General features: G+C 40.9%; 1 protein-coding gene across 1 annotated transcript in view; it reads right to left on the reverse strand.

Moving 5' to 3' along the window:
- The window catches only part of LOC132592646 (sodium/hydrogen exchanger 10-like), a 62,550-nt gene that overhangs the window by 33,851 nt on the left and 5,441 nt on the right, over positions 1-23,258 (reverse strand). The window contains exons 3-10 of the mRNA XM_060278965.1: positions 22,704-22,829; positions 22,004-22,169; positions 14,775-14,891; positions 13,037-13,198; positions 12,819-12,918; positions 11,340-11,483; positions 5,781-5,958; positions 1,889-1,970 (exon numbers count right to left, since the gene is read on the reverse strand). Of these exons, the coding sequence (XP_060134948.1) occupies positions 1,889-1,970; positions 5,781-5,958; positions 11,340-11,483; positions 12,819-12,918; positions 13,037-13,198; positions 14,775-14,891; positions 22,004-22,169; positions 22,704-22,829 (1,075 nt within the window). The remainder of the gene's footprint in view (positions 1-1,888; positions 1,971-5,780; positions 5,959-11,339; positions 11,484-12,818; positions 12,919-13,036; positions 13,199-14,774; positions 14,892-22,003; positions 22,170-22,703; positions 22,830-23,258) is intronic.

Raw genomic sequence — 23,258 nt, forward strand, 5'->3', positions numbered from 1 at the left:
ATCCAAAGCGGGCCTCGGTCAGCATATTCACAATCAGTAAAATGGAAAAAGTAACAAAAGGGTTAAAAACAGGGACACATTATCTTATCTACCTGGGCCGGGCCTCTGTCTGGCCCTGCAAGGGCCTGGCAACAGAAGGTGCGTTCTGAAGTACCCGAGTTGTTCAGTTCCATAAAAAAACCCAGGAAGTGGCAAGGGGAAGGTAGGGAATTGTAAATGGGGTGGGGGGTGTGCACTGCAAATATCTGAGGACTTAAACTGGGGAGAGAAAGTGAATGGTTGTTTTTTTTAAAAAAAAGACACAGAGGCTTACAATCAGTTGTTTCTCCTAAAATAAGACATACCCATAAAATAAGTCATATTTATTTTTGTCTTCTGGATTTTTGGGGGGTAGTGGTGCTAAATTGTAAAGTAAAAACCCCTTGCAGTGTAGGGGCCTACATAAATCAAAGGCCGTGCTGCGGTCTGTGGCAACCCCCCCCCCCCAGGCAGGCCCCGACCTCCACTTGGCAATGTTGGTTCTTTGGTGGGTTTTTTTGGGGGTGGGGGTAGTGTTGCTAAATGGTAAAGTAAAACCCCTTGCCGTGCAGGGGCCTACATAAATCGAAGGCCGTGCTGCGTTCTGTGGCAACCCCCCCCCCAGACAGGCCCCGACCTCCACTTGGCAATGTTGGTTCTTTGGTGGGTTTTTTGGGGGGGGTAGTGGTGCTAAATGGTAAAGTAAAACCCCTTGCCGTGCCCCCAAGTGTGTTGCTGTGGGTTATCCCTAGATAAAATGGCTGCCTTGGTGTATTTCAGTTGCTTGGTTGATGATGATGTCATTTGGTTTGTGGGTGTGGCTTAGATTTCACAGGAAGGGAGGGGGTGGAGGAGGGTACTACGCCACTTGAGGGCACTGTTTGATTTGGTGGAAAAGCAGGTCTGTACCTGGGCAGGTGTGCAATTTGAGGGATTTTTGCTCTAGGAGTGGCCTGGATCGTTGTGTCAAAATTTCAGGACGATCGGTCAAGCGGTTACGGAGAAAAGTGTCGAACGGAATTTCACGATTTTTACATTTTTATATATATAGATAACTAAGGATACAAGATAAATACAAGAATTGCTCCAGTTATGTACCCAATCTCCAAGTAGCAAGAGACTCCAGGGGTTCCAGCGCTTGCCCAGGGTTCGGCTTCCTTGGAATTAAGGTCAATGGAGGCTGTGTTGCCTTTAAGATATATGGTTTTGTTTACACATACAGTATAAACAACCTAAGCTTAGGATGGATGGGCTCACAGCAGTAACATCCCAACAGATCTTGCTTCCCCATTAGAGTTCTATGGAAGCCCCAAACCACAGCTCTTGGGTCCAGCACAGAGCACACATGCTGCTGTTTCTCCAACTTCCAGCTTCAGCCCAAACTCTCACACAGCCTCCTGCCCCCCCCCAAACCTATTATTCTCCATCCTAGGATGACATGGCATCCAGTCAGTTGAGGTGGGGGAAGTGTCACCTGTTTATCTCTATGGCAAAAGAATGCATCCCTTATTATGATGATGGGGTGCTTAGCTGAGTAGCAAAGGCAATTACTATGTCAAAGGGTCTGGTGTGACTGATTCATCAAGTTTCCTCATATAGATTCTAGCCTCATATATACAGGATCACGGGTTTTGAAGGAACCTTACAAGCCCCCTTCTCAGCATCCAAGAGGGCCAGGGATGGAATGGGCATGCTCAGTGAGCACAAGGAAATTGGGAGTGGGGTCAACATGCAGGTCTTCCTATCCTGTTTAAATCATAGGTTGTTTTTTAAAAAATAATAATGCTTAAATAGGGTTGAAGTTGAAGTATGAATAAAGCACATTAATTTTTATTTTAATAAAGAAAGGAAGAAATGTTGAGATTATTACCTAGTGTTGTAACCAGACTTCTCACAGTAGTAGAATTAATCATCAAGGTCAACATAGATGCGGTTCCTGAATGCAGTAATAACTGAAACACAAAAGATTTGAGCAATTAGCATCTCTATCATAACTAGTAAAAGCAGCAATATAACATTACATTTTATAGCATTTTATAATACTTTAGTCTGCTTTGGGAGTTCAGCACAGAACAATGGAAAGAAGCCGGAACTACACATTACAATATCACCTAATATGGCAAAAACCTGATGGCTGCTCCTTCTCAGCAAAGAAGCAGCAGGAAAGTCAGCTGTTGCACTGGGGTCAAAATAGTGTAAGCACCGGGGGGGGGGGGAGTGCACTCTCCCAATGCTACTCTTTGGATATGACCCTGCCGGAGCATTGTCATCACAATACACTGCCACTGATACCTATCCTACAGAGTCGGTTCAGAAGGATATCGTGATCAATGGTATTGAAGACTGCCAAGAGATCAACCAGAATTAGCAGAGTCGCATTCCCTACCTATAAAAGTCATCCATAAGGTCAGTAAGGCTCATTCAGTCCCAAATCCAGGCCTGAACCCAGACTGTCAAAGATTAGATATTTAGTCTCATTCAGGATTGTCTGCAGTTGTTCTGCCAGAACAGTCTCAGTCACTTTCCCAAGAAAGGAAGTATAGTGGTACCTTGGTTTACAACCATAATCTGTTCTGGAGATCCGGTTGTAAACCAAAATAGGTTGTAACCCAAGGTGCACTTTCACCAATGGGGCCTCCCCAAAAATGGGTTGTAATCCAAAAAAATTCGGTTGTAATCCAAAAAAAGGGACACGCACTTCCGGGTTTGACATGGTTGTAATCCAAAGCGGTTGCAAACCAAGATACCACTGTATTTGCAATTGAGCAAAACTTGCCACAACCCATTCAGTCCAGGGCTGACCTTTTCAATAGCAGTCATTCTACTGCCTTCAGAATGGACAAACACTGACCCCACATACCACTTTTCCACTGCAAATTGCACTCTCCCACTTGGCAGAGAAGTAATGCCTACTGGAATTTTAAGTACCTTTGGAATCTATTTTGTTCTTTTAAAAATGCTTACGGTATTTTTACTTATATTTTTTTCTCTGTTTAAAAGTTCCAGCCATTGCATCTGATTTGGTTTCAGAGCCCAGACTTCAAGCCCATGCAGAACCATGAAGCTTAATGTGTGGCACTGAACATTTCTTACCATAACCACTCTGACAGAGTTATTGAAAGAAAAAGCAAATCATCTATATCAGCCCTAAACATCTCAGGAAAAGAGCAGGATACAAAAGTATGATGAGACCCTACAAATGTTTAATCAGAAGTAAGCTGACTGCGTTCAATGCATCTTAATGTTCTCAGCTTACAGTGAGGCAATACTACAGCTTGAACTTCCAGAATATATTTTAAGGTGTTCTATCTGACATTTGTCAAATATGATCTACGGCAGCTGTTGTCAAACTTTCTACTTTTAGGGACCACTTGAGAGGGCTGGAAAATACCGAGGCCCTTCAATAACAAAATAGTGGTGGGTGCAAGGCAGACCAAGTCACAAAATGTCAACGCAGGGGCGAAGCAGTCACAAAATGATGACGAGATTTCATGATCTACAGGTTATGTTTTGTGCACTTCAGAGCACCTATCCCCCTCCCTAGCAGTAAAAATGCAAGTAATAGTAAATGAAATGATTCACAAGTTGCTGGCCTTTAATGACAGCCCAAATCAGCTGCCTCAGGAGGCCTCACTATACATAGTGGTTGGGCACCCTATACCCATTTTAAAGGATGGTTTTGATGTAAAGCACAACACTGGGGATTCCATCACAGTTTTTCTGTATTGGGCATTGCAGGAGTGGGCAACCTTTTTGCTCCCAAGGGCCAATGCACTCAGGGGCCACGTGCCATTGGGCACGTCTGGACACACTTGGTGTATCGCACACACATATTCACTCACTCATTCTCTCTCACACACATCACCTTGGTTTCCTTGCTAGGGGGGCAGGGGGGGGGAGGACCAACCCTGTTCTAACTAAGCAGAGATCAAGTGCTGGAACACACTTGGGACCCTCGTACCTATGGGACCGCCTCTCCTGGTATGTCCCGTGGAGGACCTTGAGGTCCACAACCAACAATATTCTGGAGATCCTCAGCCAGTAGGTGGCTAGATTGGCCTCAACTAGGGCCAGGGCCTTTTCAGTATTGGCCCAACTTGGTGGAACACTCTTTCACAGGAGACCAGGGCCCTGCGGGATTTGTCATCTTTCCACAGGGCCTGCAAGACAGAGCTGTTCCGCTTGGCCTTTGGGCTGGATTCAGTCTGACCCCTGTGTTTTCCTCCCTCATGGTTTGGATTTATGGACTACTTAAAATGAGGCTGCATTTTAAATTTTAATATTGTATTTTAATCTGTATTTTAATTGTTTTCTTTTCTGTCTTATTGTAATTTTGTTGGTGTTAGCCACCCTGAGCCTGGTTTTGACTGGGGAGGGTGGGGTATAAATAAAATTATTATTATTATTATTATTATTATTATTATTATTATTACCTATTTCAGACACCACTGCCTCCTTATTTTTCAAAAATGGTATGTTTACTGTGTGTTAATTTTATTTTGTTAGGTAACTGGGAGGTTTGCTGTTAGGCAAAAAAGGAAAATAAGTATAGTAGTTTTCATGCTCAACTTTTTGATTGTAAGGAAGCACTTAACCTGTCATGTAAAATATATATGTATATTAGGAAAGTCACAAAAGGCACTGTTGTGGACAGACAAAGTTCTATCAAATCCAGTGATGCCAGAAGCACAATCCATAGGTGTTCATTGTACTCCCTCAATCACATTCCAGATACTAACCATTTCTACATGCACACGAACTGTGCTAAGGGGACTTTCCTAATAAGAAAATACTGAGTTTTAAGTTCTAGAAAGTTAGATTTTGCAACAGGTCACAAACTGCAAGGGGAGGGGGGAAATGGAAAGACTATTACACAATCTTTCAGCATGCATAGGGAATCTCAGGCCCAGGGGTTGAATGGGCCCCTCCTACTCGGTTCTCAAGACTTTTGTCAGGCCACACTCCTCATGGACCCTGCTCTTCACCCTCAAGAGCTTTCGCCAACCCCTGCAATTTTCCCCAAAACAAGAAACTCACCTACAAAATCTGTGGTTTCCCACAGGCATTTAAGAGTTTCCCACACGCACCTGGGTGGCCACTATGGGAACAAGATGCTGGACCAGATGAGTCACTGACCTGATCCAGCAGGCCTTTCTTATGTTCAAATGACTGGCTAAAATCATAGCTGCCAAGTTTTCACTTTTCTCGCGAGGAAGCCTATTCAGCATAAGGGAAAATCCCTGTAAAAAAGGGATAACTTGGCAGCTATGGCTAAAATGTGTCCTTGAACTGTGAAAATGCCTTTTGCTCATCTAGATGGATAGAGGTGCATGTGTGTGCAGAAACACCTGACTTTTGTCTGGCATGTAGGTAAGAGTACAAAGGGAAGAGTCATATCTATTGCTCAGCCCACTTTCATCTCTGCCCCTACCTACCATAGACATACAAACCCCAGAAGATTGTACCGTGGGCTGAAAAATGTTCCCGACTGCAATCTTAAAGACAGATTAGCAATTATATGTATTAGATTTTAATCTATTTTCAATGCATATTTATTTTTTGGAAACGTCAGAATTATACTTTCTGTAATATGTTGTGCATACCTTTAATGGAAAAATGGCATACCTACATTCCCAATATCTGTACAAGTACATAAACTGAAAATATGGCTTGAGAAATAAACACATCTTTCTATATAGATTTTCAAGCAGGCTTCTAGTACAAATTGATAATGCTTTCCAAAAATAATGATCTTACTTTACCATGGTCTTAATTTGAATCTCATTTGGAGATTTGCTTTCTGTTTGGCTAATTCCAAGAGCCATGTTCAAAGTGAAGGTGCCCCTCATTCCGCTCCAAATCAAAACAGCTCCCCAACGCCAATTAAATCCATAGCCAAGACGACTCAAAAAAGGGCTCAACACAAAAACAACCAAAGCCCTGAATAAAATAAAAATAAATGCAAAAAATGCATTTAAATCTTAAACCACTATTTTAACAAACTAAGCAAACATTTAAGAAAGCATACCCTGGTTAAACAACAGATCATTGGCTTAGCCAAGGGGGGACAGGGTGTTTTTTCCTGGCTAACGGTTGCTGTTGTTGTTTAGCCATGTCCGACTCTTCGTGACCCCATGGACCATAGCACGCCAGGCACTCCTGTCTTCCACTGCCTCCCGCAGTTTGGTCAAACTCATGTTCGTAGCTTCGAGAACACTGTCCAACCATCTCGTCCTCTGTCGTCCCCTTCTCCTAGTGCCCTCAATCTTTCCCAACATCACAGTCTTTTCCAGGGAGTTTTCTCTTCTCATGAGGTGGCCAAAGTATTGGCTAACAGTAGCATGGGTTAAACTACCAGAACTACATGAGGAATCACTGCTTCAAATTGTGGGCCATGAGGAGCTGATTCCATTTGACTGTTTTTTCACTATACTCTTAAGAAGATGAGGGAGTCCAGCATTCTATATTTACATATTTTTCTAAAAATTGCTTTGCAGTACTCTCGTCTAAAATCATCCTGAATCATTTGGGGTAGAGCACCAGTAATCTCTGATATGAGAGAACACATTCCCATTAATCTATTGTTAACCTATAGTTGGCTCTGTACACAATTCCCAACTGATAGACCTATCTGTGATTGGCAGGTGGGCATAGCTGCCAAGTTTCGGATTTTAAAATAAGGGATCAGCATCCTCACCTGTCCTGGGGACAGTCTACAATTCTCAGGGACAGTCCACACCACGGGGCGCAGAAATCCCCCCAGGCTACAAATTAATTTATACCAGGCTACATACCATCATCTTTCCCCACCTTCAGAATGGACACCAGCCCCATCCATCTCCCACCCTCCTCTTTCCCCCTTTTCTTCCCAATGTCTCAATAACCGAAACTGATTTGTTAAAATGTTAGAGAGGGGAAATATGAGAGAGACATTGTACACACCTCTGTAATATTCTGTGCGTACTACTGTTCGTTAGCCAGCTTGGGCATCTTTGGAGTGAGAGGTAGGATAGCTTTTTTATATAAAAAATAACTTGTCCCTATTAAAGTGTTCAGGTACCAGAAACAATTTGGTAATTTTAGACTCTGAATTTACTGGCCTTCCAGCATGGGCGTAGCCAGGATTTTTTTGGGGGGGAGCAGAATTGACATGATTGGTCAGTTCAGTTCAATTCAACACCTTTATTGGCATATATATAACAATAAAATCATATAAACCAGGCATCCCCAAACTTCGGCCCTCCAGATGTTTTGGACTACAATTCCCATTATCCCTGACCACTAGTCCTGTTAGCTAGGGATCATGGGAGTAGTAGGCCAAAACATCTGGAGGGCCGCAGTTTGGGGATGCCTGATATAAACCATCTATACAATTCTGAGACATACAATGAAAAGGGGAGAAGGGAAAGGGATAAGGAGTTCTCGGCGGTCACTATCTTGTGCAAAAAGATGTGGGACTCTGGCTTGGGTGCTGTACCTTTGAAAGCTGCGCAACAGGTGAGCATTCAGCAGAGATACTACATTTCCCTAGTGTGAACATGTAATGAAGAGTAAATCTTTACATGTTTATTTTCTGCCTGTTAAGAAGACACAGGAGTGTCTACAGGAGCAATTAGGATTAAATCATACTGAGGGCCAGACTAGAAAGAACTGTTAATTGCAGGGTGGATAAAAATCAATGATTTTTTATTTTTTTTAAAATCAGATTTTTAAAATTTAAATCGATTTTTTTAAATAAAATGCTTTTTGAGGAAAATATGTTACCATCCAAAGGTTATTCCATCATGAAATAAAGATTAGTTTTTTAATTATGTAGAATAAGGCTGCATATGTTTATTTTTTTTGGAAAATAAATTCCATTAATCCATTCACAATGTCATGCTCTTCCAGAGGTTTTTGTAAGATTATTGGGCAGTTTCTCTGCCTACAAGATATTATCACAGATGCTTGGTTTACTTTTGCAGTTCTCAAAACTGAATTTGACTCAGCAGAGATCACATGCCTCTTCTTCACAGCAAAAATGTTATAACATGAACAGAGTTGAGAAAAATACCTTACTCCTATTGCTCTACAAACACAGATACACACATATTAATTAAGCAGGGAGCAAAACAACGAAAGCAAACTTTTTAAAAGTGCACAAAAGCCAATGAGCCTCCAAAAAACACACTCACCTCACCTCAGAGTGATACCCCCCCCCCACAGATACACACAAACCAGAGGGGTAGCAATGAATTCTCTGAATCTGCATTCCACTCCCTCCCCCAACAACCAGGCTAACCTCAGCATTCAGGGACTGAGTATTCAGGGACTGAGTCTGTGTTATCTCCAATCTCTGCTATCTGCTACAGGAGGGAGGCACAACAACAGCTGTTCCTTTGAACGTGCTGGGAGAAGCAAGCGGAACGAAGAAAAGCCTCAAAGCAAAGAAGGAAACGGCTCCCGCTCGCTTTGAGGCTTTTCTCTGCAAGGAGGCAAGGTCTTCCCAGTCCCTGGCCAGCAGGGGGAGGGACTTGGAGCTGCTTACTTTGAAATCCAGGAGTTTTAAGGGATATAAAAAAATCAGTGGCAGCACAGGGAACGGCTTGGAAATAAGGGGGTTTCCCGGAAAAATGGGATACTTGGCAGCTATGCAGGTGGGTTGTCCTACCAAAGTTCATCCATGAGATGGCGCAATACAAATATTCAGCCTAAGCCAAAAAATATTGCCCATCCCTAAACTAAATCAATATGTTCAGTGTGACAACTTCCAGTCATCTAACAGAACTTCCCCTTTCTCTCCCCGCCTCCAAATATGGTCTGGGGTGCATGGCGGGGGAAAGGGGGGAGTGAAATTCCACTGTGTTAGCAGAAGCCGTTCTGCTTGCTCAATGACTTAGGTGGGTGCAACCCCTATTGTTTCCTTTTGATATATGAAATTTGACAACGCTAGAAACAAAAAACCTTCAGTATATTCAGAAAGTTGGTTCATTAGTTTAGATAGTAAAGAGATTATCCACCTTAAATCTGACCTATTTTAACATGTTCCACATTATTCTAAGCCTATTTTAAACCTATTAAAATAAAAATACCGGTAACACAAATTCTGGGAGTTACATTTCAAGGTGTGTGGGGATTCATCTCTTTAACCTCACAACAGGGATAATAGGGAACCAATAATTAAGTCATAAGAGCATGGCTAAAACTGGTGTCAATTTTCAACTATCACCTTCTGGAACAAAATGTGTTGAGCCTAGCTATTAACATATGCTTAGGCAAAGAAATTCAGCAATATAGTGAGGCAAGTGCATATTCCTCTCTTTTTTTATTCAATTTTTATTAAGGGTTTTCTTGGTTTACAGAGGTAGTACAATGTCTCGTATTTTTTCCCATGTACAGTTTTTACACATTAATCTTGATTGTTAAGACATTAGGAAGAAAGGAGGGGAGAGGTAGGTGGGTGGGGTGGGGTGCCGATATTTTCCTTGGTATGTGTAGGGGTTCAGAGTCAGCGTTGGTCGTTGTTCTCTGTTGTTCGCTTGTGCTCCTTTGTTGGTGAGAGAGGTCGGGGGGTTGGCATAGGATGCTCTTGTTCATTTGTGTTTGGCTGTGGTGGTCTTTGGTTTCTTGTGTGAGTGGGGTGGGTGGGTGCTTTGGTTAGGTTAGCCATATTGATTTGTATGCTGATGGTAGGTTTTTGTCATTGTCTTGTTGGGCTGTGTAGGTGATGAAGGGGAACCATATTGGGGTGAAGGTGTCTTCTTCCGTTTGTCCCCGTGTCAGTTTCAGCTTACTGGTTAGTTTTTCTAGTAGGGCTGTTTCCCATACCATTTGATACCATTGATCTATGTTTACTCCTACAAAGGTATGCAAAGAGAACTTCAGGTGTCTGCTCCTGCTGCAGTTGGGCTGTCCCTTCCCCTAGCATAGGGCCATTTAACAGTAATTCCCTAAGAGAAGGAATCCAGGAGATAGGGAAGCACACAGACAGAAAATGAGATGCTTCTGCTCCTACTTCATTTGAAATGTGTGGTTTGTTTTAAATGTGCAATGTAACCATTGCATTTTATAAATGTTACGAACTGCTTTGAGTACTCTAGTCAAAAAGTAAGATACAAACCTACTAAAAACCAAAATGCATAAATAAATATGAAGTCTTCCTTTGTACTGATTGGATAACTGTGATAATTTCAGGAAACTGCAGATTTTAAATCTTGTTTTCAGCTTGGAAATACGTCAATTTGCACAGAAGCTATGAATTACCATGGCAATAAAGTCAAAGCACAGAATTGTTTTTCACAAAGGGAATAAATTTAGTTTTCAGAAATCAGGTTCCAGCTTCCATTACATCTAATTCATATAAAATTGTCTACTTCGAAATTACTTTACATTAAGAAACTCTTTGCCAATGTTTAGTTCCCAATATTTTCATTTCAACAGTATTCAGTAACACATTACTTGTTTCATTAATGTCCTAATCAACAAATATTGGGCCCTGAAATAGTGTATAGGGGCTATCACCCTCTAACCTCCAAGCATTACTCATAAGGCTAGCAGTTTGGCAAATGCCCCATTTTCAAAAAGCTATTTAAACAGCCAAACTTTATATTCCTCAGGAAGCAAGAAAGCAAAGCCTCTTGGGCCACCTTAAGATAATTTTCATTCATGCAATGCTTGTCCTCTAAAATCTCTGGGAGGCAGATGGGCAAGTGGTCAAGCAGGTGGGACTCAGTGCAAAGTCTTGTACATACAATATACACAAAATCTAGACAGACATGTAAGTATTAGTGGCTGTCCTCTAGTGTGCAATGCCTAAAGGTTACTAGCTGCCAAAGTTAGTACCGTATCTGGTAGCAACAGCAGCAATAGCAGGGGAGGTGTGCTTCTCTGTTTCTTGTTCTCCTTCACTACTCCTTCTCCTTCACTACTTGCTTGGAATGCCACTATAGTAGCAACCTTTAGGCCAGGGCATTTGAATCATAGCTGCCAAGTTATCCCTTTTTTTAAGGGATTTTCCCTTATGCTGAATAGGCTTCCTCGCGAGAAAAGGGAAAACTTGGCAGCTATGATTTGAATGTCAATCAGACACTTGATATCCCAAAAGTATAAGACCCTCAGAGAAAAACACATTTCCCACCGTCTGTAGCCAAAGCAGTGTTCAGAGCACTAACAGGACCATCCTATAGATGCCTAAAAGTGAATAGTGAAAAGTCCTAGTGAATTCAGTGTAGCTTACTACCAGTTAAATGCATTTGGATTGCAGTCTGAATAATATTAACTGAGTGAGCTCTGTGAATTGGCAGAAAACATCAATACAATAAGGAATATTAAACAATTCTTACCTTGTAAGATTTAATGAAAGGTAGAGTGTTATAATATAAAAAATATCACGAGAATGAAAATGTGGAAATGCCTTCTGAGCCAACACAATTCCCATTATAACGAACATCATAATGTGAGCCAAAAAGGTCAACATTGACCAGAACCTGTTTTTTAAAAAATGTGTTAAACCATGCTAAAGGGGTGGGGGGCTTACTATTAGCAAAGCTATAATTCTTTATGGTATATAAAGTACCTCCAGTTCCCCATGGCTAGACAACTGCTACCTGTACTCTTGCGCAGCGAAAGCGTACTGGGCCCATAACCCTGTCGCGAATTCCTTCATGGCACTTTAGCAGAAATGTTAAGAGTTCCAGGTTCTTCAGTGCAGTATATTTATTGTGAGCTATATACAAATATCTACAGGCTATATGATACACAAGCAGTTCATACAAATAAGCAGGATACCTGGCTGAACCTTAAGGCATGTAGGAAAACTTCTCTCTCTAAACCTCTCACTGACCACACCCTTCTACACCACCACTCTCTCACTGCTGGCAAGGTTTCTCTTTTAAACCGATGACAGTCAATCAGCTGACAGCACATTACAGTGGTACCTCGGTTTATGAACACAATTGGTTCCGGAAGTCTGTTCATAAACTGAAGCGTTCATAAACTGAAGCAACTTTCCCATTGAAAGTAATGGATTAATCTGTTCCAGACGGTCCGCGGAGTACTTAAACTGAAGCGTTCATAAACTGAAGTGAACTTTCCCATTGAAAGTAATGGAAAGTGAATTAATCCGTTCCAGATGGGCCCGCTGCGTTCGTAAACTGAAAATTTGTAAACCGAGGTGTTCATAAACCGAGGTTCCACTGTATTGCTGAGTCATTCTGACCCAGCACTCCTATAGAAAGTATTGCATCAGCTAGTTTCACTTTTCTAGTACACTCAGGCCTGCAGACTTACTATCTCACACAGCATTCTGTGGATCCCTACATGGTCAGGGGTCCCTTTACCTTTTATCTCTTGTAGCTATTTCAAGTCTACTGTGCTTCTCCAAAAAGAAGACACCGTCTTATATTTATTTTTCCTCAAAAAAACACACGGTGGCTTATTTTCAGGGGATGTCTTATTTTTTTTTATTAAGTATGGTACAGTTTAACCTACAAGGTTAAACTGCCTATCACCATGGCTTATTTTCGGGGTATGGCTTATTTTCGGGGTATGGCTTATTTTCGGGGTATGGCTTATTTTCTGAGAAACACAGTAACCAGTGCTTAAGTACCATCTGTCACTGAGAATCTCATTTACAATAGAAATTTTATGCACTGAATACTTAAAGTGCTTCCACAAGGCACTTTTAAATCTTCTAAAAGGACTTCAATCCTATTAGTTCACATTCCTTACACAATATGTAAATAGGATACATTTAGCTACCAAAGAAATCAAAATGGTTCAAACTGAAATTTAAAGTCAAACACTTACTTATGAGCACTTACTTAAAAAGAAATATATCCAATCCTGGACTAAAGCTTACAGTATCTAAAAGAAGGCCCAAAATACAAACAGCAATAACTCCAGACATTCCAAGCCATTCAGCTAAGGATAGAAAAAATAGAGAAATGTTATTTTTAAAAAACCACTATTATTTAGTTTTATTAACGATTAAGCACAACTGTTTCAAATGCATTGCATTTGACAAGGATGTTTAACTTACCGATGAAGAAAATAATGTATGCCATTGAGAAGCTTATAACTATTTCAACTACTCCATCATTGAAAATGCGTTGCAACCAATAACTAACTAATCTTGAAGTAAAAAATCCCAAAGCACTGCTTGCAAAAAATTTCAAAATCAACTTTATAAAAATTTCTTTAACTGTAAAAGGTAAAAAGAAAATAGTTATTTACAATCTTCTTTCCAATAGTTAATTTAAAGATAATTATAACTAATGATGCCTAACTGATTGTACCCTGAACCCTCTTCTTCATTGGAACCCAGAAAAACAGGTTGCTTACATGCAACTCTTGGTGTTGTTTTTTTAACAGCCATCTATGCAGTCACACTTATTAGGTCTGTGCATGCACAGAATCTATTCAGGAAACTTTTATAATTATACACTTCTTTTTTCATATAAATATATATAAAAATAATTATTATTTTATATTTTAGACAAGAAAAAAAGAGCAAAATGCAATAGAAGTGGTAAATTTTAAAACCCCCAATCATAATCCCATACAATCGATCTGAGAGACTGAATTTTCCAGCTGAAAATGTTGACAGCTTTCAAATTAATTGTTTGTTCAATGACTTTATTCCCCCCCCCCCCGCCAGGGAGATACCTTCCCCCAAATCAACAATTATATATACGGTGGTAAGTGCAAAGGTCCTTACAGCCCCTCCAGCAAGAAGCCAATGCATTGGTGCACATGTATAACTTTAATGGAGGAGCCTTACTCAGTGAGAAGTAGAAGCTGGAACTACCGGTATCACTTCTGCAGGTAAGCCTTTTACTCAGCTCGTCCTAACATGCATCATCTTCTCTGTAATCCTTACCTCCCTGACTGATATCAACTTTACATTGATAATGACAATGACAATGACAATGACTATGATTATGATTATTATTTATACCCCACCCATCTGGCTGGGTTTCCCCAGCCACTCTGGGCGGTTTCCAACAAAATATTAAAATACAATGATCTATTAAACATTAAAAGCTTCCCTAAACAGGGCTGCCTTCAGATGTCTTCTAAAAGTCTGGTAGTTGTTTTTCTCTTTGACATCTGGTGGGAGGGCGTTCCACAGGGCGGGTGCCACTACCGATACAGGAGAGAGTCCATCCCCACTGCTAGACTGACAGCAATAGTCTCATATTTGGAACATGTACTGTCTGTCCCTGACCCTCTAAAGTGCCTTAAATAAAATCTTATCCTTCTTTTAGGTCTTTCCTGAGCAGGGTATTAACTTCAAAATGTAAGTCAGCTTTCAAAACAATAGCAACACCTCCATATTTAGTAAAACTTGACACAACAAACGGACTCCCAAAGTACTTAGTTTTCAACAAAATACCCTATATCCCAGCTTGATGTATTTTATTTCTTCCCTCAGTAGTACTCTCTTTTGCCATATCCTTCAACCATTTGTGTTGCTCTATCTGCTGCTATCTAGCCACATCCTGGGAAGTTCTGGAAGATCCAAGGCTTCCCCCAATCTGCATAACACCTACGGTACCCCTTTTTTCGCCTTACCATCCACAGAACACCACCTGAGGAACTGCTATGGCAGCAGAGCTGCCTTTGTGGGGTGGACCCGCTAGTGACATGCCTGTGCCTGTCATGTTTCTTTTTCAGCTTGTATGCCCTAGATCTCAACAGTTAAAAATAAGGCTTGTGACATAATATGGATTGTATTTTTACGAAAGAAAAAAAATTACAGAACATAATATACTTACTCAATTCATGGTGAGTTTGTCTTGCAAGATCCCTATATAACTCAAAAATTATTACTGTTGTAGCATCATTAAACAAAGACTCGCCTTTTATTAAGTTGACAACTATTTTTGAAAGCCCTGGGGGGAAGGGGAACAAAGTGAACAAGATTTAAAAAATTCCTTCCAGTAGCACCTTAGAGACCAACTAAGTTTGTCACTGGTATGAGCTTTCGTGTGCATGCACACTTTTTCAGATATACTGAAACAGAAGTCACCAGACCCTTATATATAGTGAGAGGGTAGGGAGGGGTATTACTCAGAAGGGGTGGTGGGAATGAGTGATTGGTTCTTTTTATTTTTGCTTCTTAAGTGGAAAGATACTATAACAAGACCCATAAGAAATGGGGGAATCAAAATCACATGATTAAGATATGCTTGTTTTTAGTGCATATATTCTTCTCAAACAATGATTCTCTCCATGCAATTCCCATTTGCATTTCAGCGTTAAGTCTGCCTATAACATGCAGCCATTCTAAAGCTCCCGCAGTTCCCATCATCCTTCCACTGAAAAACCTTGCAGAGATGGCGGCTATGAAGTCGAACCGAATAATAAAGGTGGAATGCAAAGCTTTAAGACATTTACAATAGCACTTTAATTCAGCAGCTTCACAAAAATAGATTCCCCAGGCAAATAATATGCATCAGTACTGCATCAGCTGTTCAAGAGGCAGAAGCTTGATTTTGTTTCCTCCCATGTTTCCTGTTTCTCCAAGAGTGAATATATTTAAATCATGACAGTTTAAATCTACCAGGAACAACTTTACTTCTTAAAGTTCTTAAACAGTGCAAATCTGAAAGCTAAATAATTTTAAATTACAGCAAAAAGTGTATTATTTACATTGTTGTTTTACTTATAACCAGGTCTTGCATCTCTTTGTTGCACAATGTAAACTTTGCATTCTTTTTTAATCGAGAGAAAGAATTGCCTTAACATACTCCCATATAAAACCATTTTGTGAGATTTAATTATGAAAATAAAAGAACCTGCAAACTAGATGATTTTGTCTTCTCTTCTTTCCAATATTCCTCCCTTCTGCTTCACTTTATGCTAAAAATTATATTTCAAGTGAAACAAAATACCATGGTACCGGTTCCCAAACTTAATCCGTTCCAGGAGTCCGTTCGACTCCTGAAACTGTTCGAAAACCAAGGTGCAGCTTCCGTTTGGCTGCAAGAGCCTCCTGCAATCAAGCAGAAGCAATGCTTGAGTTGGATGTTCGGCTTCTGAAAAATATTTGCAAACCGGAACACTTACTTCCGGGGTTGCGGCGTTTGGGAGTCAATTTGTTTGGCAACTAAACCATTCAAGAACCAAGGTATTACTGTACCTTAAAAATATGAGCAGGCTCTGTCTGCCTTCAGATTATCCTACAAACCAAAGTTTGGAACACTGGTAATGATCAGTTATAAGCCTTTCACTCGTGCAATCCCTTTTATTATTCCTGTATAAGGAGAGGTGTGCCAAATCAGACTAAAGGTCTATTTAGTCCAACATCCTACTCTCGCAGTGGACAAACGCATGCCTATGGGAAGCATGCAAATCCATGCAAGGCACTATGCCAGGCTTCCTTAACCTCGGACCTCCTGATGTTTTGTCCTACAACTCCCATGATCCCTAGCTAGCAGGACCAGTGGTCAGGGGTGGTGGGAACTGTAGTCTCAAAACATCTGGAGGGCCGAGGTTGAGGAAGCATGCACTATGCTATACAACGAATCCCATCCCAGCAACAGTTATTTGGAGGTAGCATGCTTACAACAGTGGAGAAGACTCCAATCATAATTTGCAACCAATCACTGATTCAGGTTTCTGCAAAACAATTGTCCAAATGGGAATGGAAGCTTCTCAAGTCTTCCCTGCACACACAAAGGTAAGGAGCAGGGAAGAGAAGGGAGAGCACAAATCACTCACATGACAAACCATAGTTTGCTGTTATATTCAAATCAAACCTGATTCCATTAGGGGATAATATCTTAGATGAATCCCCTAAGATGCTTGAAACTGTATCCTCAGTCAAAAATGAATGTATGATGACACAATTCACAACTCAACATTAGTTCCATAAATACAAAGCTACATAGCTGGTTGTTCATCCTCTTCCAAGTACTGGTTTTTGTACGGATCATATGGAAGGGAAAGTATCATTCTATTTTTCTTTCTTGCCAGCTTTCAAGCCTCTGCCACTTCAACCCCTCTCCTTTTAACCCAAATGTTGAAACATCATTGCAAAACGTACGTTAGCTCACCACCATCCCACTTATCAGTCAACCCTACTTCTTTCTCTGAGACAGCATTCTACAGCTAATTGTTCATTCAGATGGAGAATGAATGAAGACCTGTTTGATGACAAGGTTGTAGAAAAATCTAAAGAAATACTAAAGGACTATTTTCACTGGAATTTACATAAAGAAACCGGACTGGACATGGTGTGGGATGCAAGTATAGCAGTTATGAGAGGCTTTCTAATACAGAAAAACAGTTTCCTGAAGAGGAAGAAAGAGAAGAGGAAAGAAGAAATTCTGAAACATCTCATGGAGAATGAAAAGAAATTAATTTCAAAACCAGAAGATCAGCAAATTAAGAACAATATTAAAACGCTTCAGACGCAGTTATCCATGTTGGTGAATCAGGAAATAGAATGGAAAATAAAACAAATGAGACAAAAGAATTTTGAATCAGCAAATAAAACAGGAAAACTGTTTGCCTGGCAATTGAGGAAACGTCAAAATCAGAATGCAATTAACAAAATTAAAATAGAAGAGAAATTGACAGAAGATCCAAAGGAAATAAGGAAAGCCTTTCAGAAATTTTACAGTGGTCTGTATAGTAAAGAAAAGGAAGATAGGCAGAAGATAAAAGATTATTTGGAAAAGCATAAATTGAGACAAATTCCAGAAGAGAAAAAGATGAAATTAAATGCTTGAATAACAATACAGGAGATACACAACACAATTAAAAGAATGAAACAAGGCAAAGCCCCAGGACCGGATGGGCTTTCGGCAAAATATTATAAAATATTAAATGGACAACTTGCGCCAATTCTGGCGGAGGTGATGAACATTATCTTGAGAGGAGTAAAGATACCAAACACTTGGAAAGAAGCATATATAACGTTGATTCCTAAACAAGGTTCAGATGGCTTGGATGTGAAGAATTATAGGCCAATATCATTATTGAATAATGATTATAAGCTTTTTGCGGATATAATGGCGAAAAGACTGAAAGAGATTCTTAATGAGATAATACATAAAGATCAAGCAGGGTTCCTTCCTGGTCGATGGTTAAAAGATAATGTGAGACATATTATAGATATAATAGAATATCTGGAGACCAGGATTGATAAACTTGCAGTACTAATGTTTATAGATGCAGAAAAAGCTTTTGAAAACATTTCTTGGCAGTTTATGAAGAAAAATCTGGAACTGATGGGAGTGGGAGGATCTTTCATGAATGGAATAGAAGCTATATACTCCGAACAAAAAGCGAAATTGATTGTAAATAATGTCTTGACAGAGTATTTTGAGATTACAAAAGGTACCAGACAAGGTTGTCCACTTTCACCATTATTATTCATCACGGTCCTGGAGGTATTATTAAATAGATTAAGAAAAGTTTCAGTGATTAAAGGTATTAAATTGGGTGCAAAAGAATTTAAGTTAAAGGCCTTTGCAGACGATTTGATTTTAACTCTAGAAAACCCCAGCGAAAGTGTTGCAGAAGCATTAGAGGAAATTGAGAGATTTGGACAGTTGGCAGGATTTAAATTGAATAGACATAAAACAAAAATGGTGGTCAAGAATATGAAGATGGAAGAAAAAGAAGAATTACAACAAAAATATGGAATCATGGTGGCCAAGAAGGTAAAATATTTGGGAATATGGTTGACAACAAAGAATATCAATTTGTTTAATGACAATTACGAACTAGTGTGGAAAGAGGTAAAGAAAGATCTGGAAACATGGAATAGAATGAAGTTGTCGTTCCTTGGAAGAATAGCTGTAATTAAGATGAGTGTGTTGCCCAAGATGTTATTCCTATTTCAAACAATTCCTATAATTAAAGGGACAGAACAATTCAAAGAATGGCAGAAAATTATGTCTAGATTTGTCTGGCAGGGAAAAAAAACCAATAATAAAATTTTAATTATTGATCAATAGGAAAGAAAGAGGTGGATTCTCCATGCCATACCTGAAGATATATTACAAAGTGTCCTGTCTTTGTTGGCTAAGAGAATGGATAACACTGGAAAACACAGATTTGTTAGATTTAGAAGGTTACGACAACAGATTGGGTTGGCATTGTCAGAGGTTGTTACGGCTACTCTTGAGTAACGACTCTCCACATACTTGTCTTTAACAGAATCTTTATTGGTGCACGTTATTTACAGTGTAGAGAGCTGTCGGTTTCATGTCCTCTCATTCCGTTTCAAAATCCGGCACTGCCCCCTTTTGCGACTTGGACCAACATAACAGCCTCGGGACAGCAAATCTCCTCCCCTTTCTCCTCCGCCTTAATTCCGGTGCCGGGGGAAAGGGTCTACGCTCTGTCTTTTCCCTCTCCCCCCCTTTCCCCTCTCTCTCTTCCTGCCTGTGGAGCAGGGGCTCTCCCATGCTGTCTGAGACCTGGCACTCTTTCTCTGCTTCCTGACTGGCCCCTTCGGACCCCGCGCTTTCATGGCTGCTTGGGGACGAACTGCTCCTGATGAGAGGGGGAGGTTCTCTGTAATCTCTCCCCCTTACAGGCATGCTTACCTCTGGTATGATAAGACAAAAGTTCATAAAGGTTTTACAAATCATGTGGTAAGATCATTATATGAAGTTTGGGAAAGAAATAAAATGCTGTTAGAGACAAAAAACCCCATGGTGGATTTCGCCTGTAGAGGTGTTAACTGTTAAAAAGATAAATATGGAGGGGAGGAGGGCCACTTACAAGAAGATTTTGATGAAATCAGATAGAGGTTGGAAATTAAAACCATATGAAGAAATAAAAGAAGTTTTGACCGGATGGTTGCAGTACCACCAAGTAAATGATGTATTGTTAAATGACAGGAAAATAGGTTTTGAAGATAAAAGGTCCAAATTTCAAATAGAATTGTTGGAAGGCAGAGTGAAATTGTTATCGAAAATGTATAATTTTTTGTTAGAGTGGTTTACGAAAGATGTGATGATAAAATGGGCAAGAGATTTTGGGTACAATATTGAATATGATGCGTGGTTGAAACTGTGGAGTCAAACACTGAAATTTACTGCATGTACCGCTTTGAAAGAAAATGTAATGAAAATGATGTATAGATGGTACCTAACACTAGTAAAATCAGCCTTGTCGTGGCGAAGGGGCTTGAATAACTCAGAGAAGCTATGAGCTATGCCATGCAGGGCCACCCAAGATGGACAGGTCATAGTGGAGAGTTTTGACTAAACGTGATCCACCTGGAGAAGGAACTGGCAAGCCTTCAAAGGTAGCCCCACATAGAGCACATTGCAGTAATCCAAGCGGGAGATAACCAGAGCATGCACCACTCTGGCGAGGCAGTCCTCCAGCAGGTAGGCTCTCAGCCTGCGTACCAGATGGAGCTGATAAGACAGCTATCCTGGACATAGAATTAACCTGCGCCTCCATGGACAGCTGTGAGTCCAAAATGACTCCCAGGCTGCGCATCTGGTCCTTCAGTGGCACAGTTACCCCATTCAGGACCAGGGAGTCCTCCACAGGGCAGTCTCGAGTAGGTCGGGAGCCCTGGCGCTGAGATCGCTCCGGTGCCCCTGCCCTCACAGTGCGCAGCACGGCTTCTGCCCAGCTTTGCCGTGCAGCGCCCCGCCTGCCGGCCCGGCACCCTGACGCCCCACGCCACCGGGACTATACCTAGAGCCGGCCCTGGTCCTCCACACCTGCCCGTCTCCTGTCCCCCACAAACAGTACTTCTGTCAACCTCAATCCGTTAAACACCATCTATCCTCCAACCGCCTCAAGGCAGTCACACAGGACCTTCACCGCCTTCACTGTTTCTGATTTGAAAGAGAGGTAGAGCTGGGTATCATCCGCATATCACCCAGTCCAATCCCCCTGATGATCTCTCCCAGCGGCTGCATGTAGATGTTTAAAAGCATGGGGGAGAGGACAGAACCCCGAGGCACCCCACAAGTGAGAGCCCAGGGGTCTGAACACTCATCCCCACCACCACTTTCTGAACACGGCCCAGGAGGGAGTGGAACCACTGTATGACAGTGCCCCCAGCTCCCAACCCCTCTAGATGGTCCAGAAGGATGTTATGGCCGATTGTATCAAAAGCCACTGAGAGATCCAGCAGAACTAGGAAACAGCTCTCACCTTTGTCCCTAGCTCGCTGGAGATCATCGACCAGTGCAACCAGGGCAGTTTCAGTCCCATAGTGAGGCCTGAATCCCGACAGGAAAAGATCCAAATGGTCCGCTTCTTCCAGGCGTGCCTGGAGTTGTTCAGCAACCACCCGCTCAATCACTTTGCCCAGGAATGGTAGATTTGAGACTGGGCCATAGTTGGCCAACACAGCTGGTTGTTCATCCTCTTAAAGTACTAGTTTTTGTATGGATCATATGGAAGGGAAAATATCATTCTATTTTTCTTTCTTGCCAGCTTTCAAGCCTCTGCCACTTCAACCCCTCTCCTTTTAACCCAAATGTTGAAACATCATTGCAAAACGTACATTAGTTCAACACCATCACACTTATCAGTCAACCCCACTTCTTTCTCTGAGACAACATTCTACAGCTAATTGTTCTATTTTCAAATTGTCGCATTTTATTTCCTCAAAACTTTATTTCTGCAAATACTCCGGTGTCATCTTTGTTGCTCCCCTGCTGCATACTTTACAATGGAGAAACAGTTTTTAAGATGTGAGCAAGCCTGAGCAAGCACGGTTAACAATGTACTGCCACATGAATATATACACATTTGAAAGAGTTCATTCAGGACAGCCAAAATGACTTCTAACTCTGGCCTCAATAATTCTAATTTTATTTAATGTGTGTAGGGGGGGGTATCTTTCTGCTCATGTCCCTAAACTGTCCATATCACTTCACATTTGTTTGTTACAGACTACAGTTAATTATCAATTAAATAAGCTCTGTGAAGCTAAATTGTAAACAGTACACTAGTCCACATTTAAGTGTTATAATGAATTCAGCTTATCAGAAAAATCAATGCAAATACCTACCAATGTTTCCTACAGAGGTTACAGAAAGGATTGGGTCTGTTGTGCTAAGAATTATTCCAAATAGCATGCTATCATCCCAGGACCAATCATACTTATTAATTTTAAAAGTTAACCATCCAAGGAAAGCACAGTTCATCAAAAATCCAGGAACCGCAAGAATTAACACCTGCAACAACAATATACAGTATGTGTGTGTGTGTGTGTATCAATCATTTGCAAAATAAAATTACATTAAACTCAGGTGGATAAGGCTGGAGATTTAATGACAGTGTTATATATGACATGACAGTCAATCAGCTCATATGAATTAAAATGTAAAAAGGTACTTGTAGGGTGATATCCAACTAAGTTATACTTGGGTTGTTGGTGCCTTTCATTTTCTCACTGCAAATTATGCACGGACATACATCCAACACACATTTAATGCCCATGATTTCCCCCAAAGAATCCTGAGAATTATAGTTTCCCATTCCCAGAGCTACAGTTCCCAGTATCCTTAGCAAACTACAGTTCCCAGGATTGCTTGGGGGAAGTCAAATGCTTTAAATATGAATTGGATGTGCTTTAAACAAAACTATTTTCCTGGAAAATATTACCTTGGGGTTTGATTGGACACATTTGTGTGTAAATATGGAACTATATCCTTATTTTGAAGTCTGAAGACAGTAAATTTCTAAACAGAAAATTGTATATGTCTTACCTGCCAAAATGATTTTCGAAATATATAAAAATCCATCTCAAATGCAGCTGCAAATATTATAACTGGTGTAAACAAATGAAGGAAAAGTATAGGATCTATATCTGCAAAGTCCTTCACAAAAAGAAGCTGGCAACACAAAATGAGTACAAGGAATCGTTAATTGTGAATACTTTTATATTATTTTACATATTTCTTCCCTGCCCAAGCACTTGATCAGAGGGAGTGGAGAAAGAGTACCTAGACTTCTTCTGTACAAGGAGGACAGAAAAGGAGGAGGCAGTGGCATAGGAAGGGGGGTACGGGCCGCCCCGGATGTCATCAGAGGGGAGTGACAAAAAAAACTCCCACACCCACCACACGCCCCTACCTACGCCACTGCAGGAGCACTCTCCCCTCAAGTGATTTCCAGAAACCAGAAGCATTGCTGCCTCCAACTTTACAGGCAGAGCACAGCCCTTATGGCTAGAAGCCTTCGACAGCCCTCTCCTCCATGAATTTGCCTAAGCTGCCTCCTCCTCTCTGTCTTCCTTGCCTGCTTGCTTTGACACAGTAAGT

The sequence above is a fragment of the Zootoca vivipara genome, chromosome 1 (assembly GCF_963506605.1).
Source record: "Zootoca vivipara chromosome 1, rZooViv1.1, whole genome shotgun sequence".
NCBI classification, from domain to species: domain Eukaryota; kingdom Metazoa; phylum Chordata; class Lepidosauria; order Squamata; family Lacertidae; genus Zootoca; species Zootoca vivipara.